Genomic DNA, 6964 nt, shown 5'->3' on the forward strand with positions numbered 1-6964 from the left:
AACACCCTCTCAAGCGTTTGGTAATTTTTGATGTCAATCGATCGTGAACACTTCAATCACGAAATCACATATAACTCATACAATCTCTAACACTTAGATAATGTCTAGAGAAGCACACCACATACAACACATAATTAGTTTCTCAGTTCGCCGATCGTTAACGTCTAAGAACCCTAAAAGTATGAATGAATGCGTCAAGACTACTAAGAGCATAACCTTTTTTCTTTTATAGTAGTCAACACTTCTGGAAGATGAATTAGGGTTTCCTTACTCATTCACGCGGAGGAAATATATGTAGAAGGTATTTCGCGAATGATTCTCACGAAATAGGAAACTTGCCAGAATACTTTTTTGCAAACATTGGCCAAAATGTCTCAACATATCCTGGAGCGCGTTGCAAGACATATCCAATTAAACTTGCACTAAAAAAATAAGCCAACAACACACGTAACACCATGTATATTGATAAACTTAACTCGCTGACATGTATACAATTAATAAAATAGTTTAAGAATTAACAGTAAATAATTTTTATTTATTATTAATGGACAAACAAGCACAATAGATTGATGCATATATTATGTGTTATCAAATAATATTAACTACTATTTACAACTATTAATGTGCATTTTATGAACATTTTTGCAGCACAACTAATTAAACGCCAATGTTATGAATTAGCTCGGTTTCCTTCACTACAGTCATTTTCTTTGCACTTTTTTCTTCCAATATCGCCAGATAGTAGGGCTAAAACTGGATTATTTCGATTTAGTTTCGGCCATTTTTCATATCCTAATTCAAATTTTTGGATTTAAAAACTTTGGTCTAATAACTGGTCAAGTTTTTTCCAAAACCAAAATTCGGTTATCCGAATATTCAGTTATCATGTTTCTTAAATTCAATATCCAATTTTGGTACCCAATTTTCAAAATTCGGTTATCTGGTTCATTAAAATATGTATCCAGTTTAAAGAAACCGGTTATCCAGTTCTTAAAATCCATAATCACTTTGAAACTAGTTCTTAAATTCATAACCGGTTATAAAATTATTACAATGGTTCAAATTCGAGTAAAAATGAATCATACAATCCTAGCGTGAGGTTGGCAAATTAACTGGGTTTTAATTATAGTTCCAAAATGGCTAAATAGCTAGAGAGCCCATTAAAAAGTCACAATTATAAAACTAAAATTATTATTGTTATTATTATTGTCATTATATGTTTCCGAAAACTAATAATGGAAATTTGGAAATTATTATAAAACTAACAACATAATGAAAATATGCTCTGTAATTTTTCGTTCTTTTCGGGCTTCTGTTTTCAGTTTTTGAACTCCTTGTATTGGTTCTCGGCTATGCCGTTTTAAAGTAATAATAAAGCCCTGTTGTTTCTTTAAAAAAAATGAAAATATGGAAAGGTATGTGTTGAAGGTGAGAACATCGGTTTTTGAAATGGTAAATAGTTTTGATTTGAAATGTATGTGCAATTTGACAAAAATACCATTGACACATAGTTTTCAAATTAAAGGTTTCTACTCTTTATCCCACTCTCATCTCTTCTATTTTCTCCCACTCTCTCCAACACACTCACTCGCTGATTATCTCTTCGCCGGCCACATCTAATACCACGGAATCTCGCTCATGTACAACTCGCATATCATTTATCTATTATCATCGTCGCTCAAATAAGTGTTTGTTTACTATTAATATCGAATTTTATTTGTTTAGGTTAAATTTTATGGGCTTTTGATGATTTTTTTGTTTGTTTTTTTTTTGTTTTTTTGTTTTGTTTTAAATCATATGTATTCATTTATTATATTTGCTGTAATGTAAGTTTCTTGAATGGTTTAAGTCAAAATATAAATTTGTATCTTGTTTTGGTTGAAATATGTGAATAGGTAATCGTGTTTGGGTCTGCTCAATTGGGTATGTTCATTTTCAAAATCAAGCAGGGCACAACAGAATACCGCATGTCACCGCAAGGCATAATAGAAGATCGCAATCTGTGACGGGACCGCATGGCACATCAGAAGAGCGCAATGAATCTATTATTTTCCAATTTACCTCCAAAGTTCTTATTAGTTTTTTAACATCCAAAACAATAAATAACATAACAAAATTAACACAACATAACGTCATTACCACAACACATCGTCGTTAAAAAAAAAAAACTTACAGGTAAAAATCAAGATTCTCCAATTTAAAGTCATTACAAACTAAATGTAAATCAACACAACTTCGATCTTCGGACATATACTTCCTCTAAAAGCAGCCATTTCACCATCGGTTATACCGCAAGTCTCTCGAACATAATGATAAAACCACATAAATCTACAAACAAAAACCAAACATATTAATTGACATTTTGACTACAAATAACTAAGCAGCACCTCCAGGACAACGCAATAAGCCGCAGGCCATCGTAGGAGCTACAGAGCACCACATAACTCCGCAGTAGACTGCAGGGCTACAAGCCACAACAGGTTACCGCATATACTGTGTCTGAACATATGTTGACAGTTTTTATCACAGGCCGCCGCAAAAGAGCCGCATATCATCGTAGGAAAAATTAAAACCCATTTTTCACAGATTCTTCGAATTTTTAGATATCACTACATATTAATTCTCTCTTAAATCACAAAACTATTCGAAATACTTATTAAAGGTAATTTAAAAGAAGTTCCACACACGTACCAATTTTAATTTGAATCTTCACGTGATTTAGAGTCGGAAAAAACGAGAGCCAATATAAAAGACGATCTACGAGGATTGAGAAATTGTCGAAAACGTATGTTTGAACGTACTTTCGATTTGGAGGGCTTCGATTTATAAAAAAAAAAAAAACGAGTTATATAAAAATGAAAAGAGAGAATATTTTTACGGGTTTGTAACGTGTTAATGGCATACTCATACTTTTATATGCATATATTTGTCGCTCGAGGACGAAAGGATATTTTCGTCATTGCCGTGACCATAACACGTAGGACAGTACAGATATAAATATTCAAGGGCAAAGACCTTTTGCACAATAACCTATAACTTCCTTTTTTCTTCTGTGACGATATCGATTTCTGAAACCTGTTCTAAACGCCGCCGGCGAATCGAGCTGCGAAATATCGCCGGAGAGTTGTTTGCGCAACTATGAAGATTTTTGTAAAGACTCTCAAGGGTACTAACTTCGAGATCGAAGTAAAGCCCGAAGACAAGGTACAATATATTTAGACTCCCACTTTTTTTTTTTTTTTTTTTTTTTTTTTTTTTTTTTTTTTGAATTCTTATTGTCCTGTTCTAATCTAACGAACAAATAGACAGTACTAACAGCAGTAGATGACAAATTGTCACAATTTTCTGTTTAGTTTTGAGGATCGGCTTTTGGTTAATTAGGGTTTTCTTTCGCATTCATTTTGGGGCTTTAATAATTATTCGGTCACGCATTGATCCTTGTCGATGTATGTATTAATATCTCTGGTATTTGTTTATTCAGTTTAGTATTATTTATCATCCTACACATGTTTGTGTTTTATTTGTTTACTGAATTGAAGGTCAAGTAAGGACTGAATACCAAATGATTTGTTTAAATACCTGGTTGGATTCGAACTCAATATTGGAGTTTCCTTAGGTGATTGAGGACATATAAACATGCAACAAATATACTGAGAACACTCCTGGATTACTTAATACAGTTTTCACTGTTCAGATAATTGCATAATACGCTTATTTCACTAAGTTTGATGCTCTGCTATTACTAGGTCTCTGATGTAAAGCTAAACATTGAGTCAGTCCAAGGCGCTGATGTTTATCCTGCACCCCAACAAATGCTTATCTATCAAGGAAAGGTGTTGAAGGACACAACGACCCTCGAAGAGAATAAAGTTGCTGAAAACAGTTTTGTTGTGATTATGACATCTAAGGTATTCGTTTTCTTTCTCAATTGAGGATACTCGTACATACATTCTTTAATATCGTTGGTATTTTTTTTCGGGTAGTTGTTTTAACGTAAACATTTTGTAATCTTTTAGACTAAGGCTCCTCCGAGTGGATCCTCAAGTGCATCTGGTCCAGCTGCAAGTCGGGTAAGTGATTGAAATTTTCCCTTGATTGAAGACGGAAAAAATATAATCAATGATGTACATGTAGTTTTGATTGCCGATATAATTTTGCGGTCGTGAGCTGTTGTTTCTACTAGCTGCCTGTACAAGGCGATCGGACTGAACTTTTGATAATATAACTCTCCTTAATCGTGTAACCATCTCTGGAAGACATTTACTAGGGAAACATGTTTTGCAAAATTGGGCATGCCTTTTTTAAGTACAGTCCGTCTTATCAAGCTATTTGTTCATTGCACAGCCTGTAACTGCTGTTACTCCACCGTCTTTAACAACTCAAACTCCCACTGCAACTGTTGCTCCGTGAGTGTTACTCTCCCCAGCTTGAATCTCGATAGATGTAGTACATTTGGTTTCCCTTGATTCACTTTTCCGTTATGTGGACTTACTTTTTTTCCCCCCTTCTTCGGTGGCTCTTATCTAATTATTCAGGTCGCAGCCTGCCCCAGTAGCGGCTCCTACTGCTACGTGAGTCATTGTCTCTGCATTTGTATTTTCTAATTCTATTTTTTTTTTTTTTTTTTTTTTAATTTTGTATGCTGTTTTTGCAGAGCTGGAGGGGATGTGTACGGCCAAGCTGCTTCGAATCTTGTTGCGGGAACGACTTTGGAGTCCACTGTTCAGCAACTTCTTGATATGGGTGGAGGAAGTTGGGATCGGGACATAGTTGTCCGTGCTTTACGTGCAGCTTTTAACAACCCTGAAAGAGCTGTCGAATATCTTTATTCTGTAAGTCCTTGAGTTGTTTCCCCACACCCCTTTACCTCTTTCTTATGCGCCCCAAAATTAGGAATTGTCTTTATATGATTTACAATGAGATCTTAAAAGAAGATAAAGAGATTGCGAGGAATCCAGTGTAATGTTTCTCCGATGAGTGAATTTGAGAAGGTAGAGTAGAACTTCGTATAAAACATGTAGGATATCTTATGATTATGATAAATTATGATAAAGTCGTCACAATAAAAAGAAAAATGTTTAATAAAAAAAGGATTTATTTTTCAAAATATCTATGCGCATTTGAAGTCGGATTGAAGTTTTTTTTTTTATTCAATTGAAGAGCAAACTTGCTCCTATTTATCGGCTGGAATCGTGTCTACTTTTAGATTCACGGTTTCAAATGTTTATCTCAATCTATTGTAACGCTGAAAGGGAAGTATTCCAGAGCATGTAAGAAAAGGGTATTCTGTCATGTTTCCTCAGCTCTTAATCTTCTATAAAATATCAGACATTTCTTATAGATTAAATGTTTTTAGGTCTGTTATATCTATCGATTATGGTGTTTTCAAACTAATAGAAGGTGCCACGATATAATTACCAGGGAATTCCCGAACAGCCAGAAATTCCAGCAGCGACTCAAGTCCCTGCCGGTGGCCAACCAGCAGTAGAGCCTTCAGTGCAAGCTCCAGAAGCATCGCAAATCCCTGCCGGAGGTCCCAATGCCAATCCTCTGAATCTGTTTCCACAGGTTCATATCGCTGACATAGAATTCTTCTCCCTTCATTTTCCACTAAACATCATATGATTATTTGATCATCTTCCTAAATCAGGGCCTTCCGATTCCGAATATGGGTGAAAACTTCGGACCAGCCAACTTTGAAGTCCTCTCACAGAGTCCCCAGGTAAACAATCAATTTTACCTTGAAGTGGCGTGAGTGTGATTCGGCCTTTCAAAACTTTGACCCCTTTTTATTTTTTATTTTTTTAACTACAGTTCCAAACATTGAGAGCTATGGTGCAAGCGAACCCCGAAATTTTGGAGGTTAGTATCAATTTCAAAAGTAAATAATAAACGTTCTTTTATTTTGTGGTCTTATCCTTAACATGCAAGTCTGATGTGTTATTGCAGCCGATGCTTCAGGAGCTGGCAAAGCAAAACCCAGCGCTCTTGCGTCTCATTCAAAATAATCAAGCCGACTTTTTGCGCATCATTAATGAACCCGTTGACGAAGGAGACCCTGAGTGAGATTACTATTAGTTTTTTATTTTTATTTTATTTTATTTATTTAATTATTTTTGAAGTTTACAGTGGTTAGTCAAATTACTTGCATCTTTTTTTTTTTTTTTTTTCAGCCACCCATTGGGTCTGAGGCCTCTGACTGTAACTCCGGAGGAGCGAGAAGCCATTGAACGCGTATGTTTTTTTAGTCTCTTATAAATCATTAACACAAGTGAAATTTAGTTTTAAGAAAATGAATATCTCATTTGGTTGTTGTGTTTTGTAGTTGGAAGCAATGGGATTCAACAGAAACATAGTGTTGGAAGTCTACTTTGCTTGCAACAAGAACGAGGAGTTGGCTGCCAACTATCTTTTGGATCACATGCACGAGTTCGAAGACAATCCATAGTTTACGTACTCTTTTCTTCCTTCTCTGGAGTTTTTCCTCTTTCTCTTTCTTGCTGAGATGATGTTGAAAAGATAGTTATAGCATTTAGGAGAGGGTCCTTATTCCAGTTCCTGTTCTCACTCTATAGCTCCAACTACTTACTACTTTATTTTGGATATGGCATCCTCGTAATCATATTAGCTCGTATCGTTCTCATCTTGTGTCTCAAGTCTTTACATTGAGAGCATGCTTTGGCAATATATTTTTCTCAGCTCTGTCTGAGATATTAGCTAAATACTACGCAGCACGTTATATATGTTTTGGAAAAGAAAGAGAAAAATATCATCGCAATTCAAAGCCAGATCTTGCAAAGCACTTTAGAATGCAACATGAAAAGCTATTCCTGGTCTGATCATTAATTATTAACAATTAAGAAATCACCAAATAATCAATGTTCGAGTTTTTGTTTGTCAAACATGGACCATATTATTGTAATGTTGATACGACTGAAACATCCTGTGATTGTTAATAACTTAA

General features: G+C 35.0%; 1 protein-coding gene across 1 annotated transcript; it reads left to right on the forward strand.

Annotated features, from left to right (window-relative positions):
• The first annotated feature begins 3002 nt into the window (after positions 1-3002).
• LOC149408178 (ubiquitin receptor RAD23d-like) lies at positions 3003-6643 on the forward strand. Its single transcript, XM_089616257.1, has 12 exons — positions 3003-3204; positions 3747-3908; positions 4017-4070; positions 4345-4406; positions 4536-4571; positions 4655-4832; positions 5422-5568; positions 5651-5722; positions 5815-5862; positions 5950-6062; positions 6174-6234; positions 6326-6643. Exons 1-12 carry the CDS (start codon positions 3139-3141, stop codon positions 6446-6448), a joined length of 1122 nt encoding a protein of 373 aa, XP_089472383.1. The 5' UTR covers positions 3003-3138; the 3' UTR covers positions 6449-6643.
• The last annotated feature ends 321 nt before the right edge of the window (positions 6644-6964 follow it).

This window comes from Urtica dioica, chromosome 1 (assembly GCF_054948205.1).
Source record: "Urtica dioica subsp. dioica isolate 48M chromosome 1, U.dioica_male_clone48M_v1_H2, whole genome shotgun sequence".
NCBI lineage: Eukaryota > Viridiplantae > Streptophyta > Magnoliopsida > Rosales > Urticaceae > Urtica > Urtica dioica.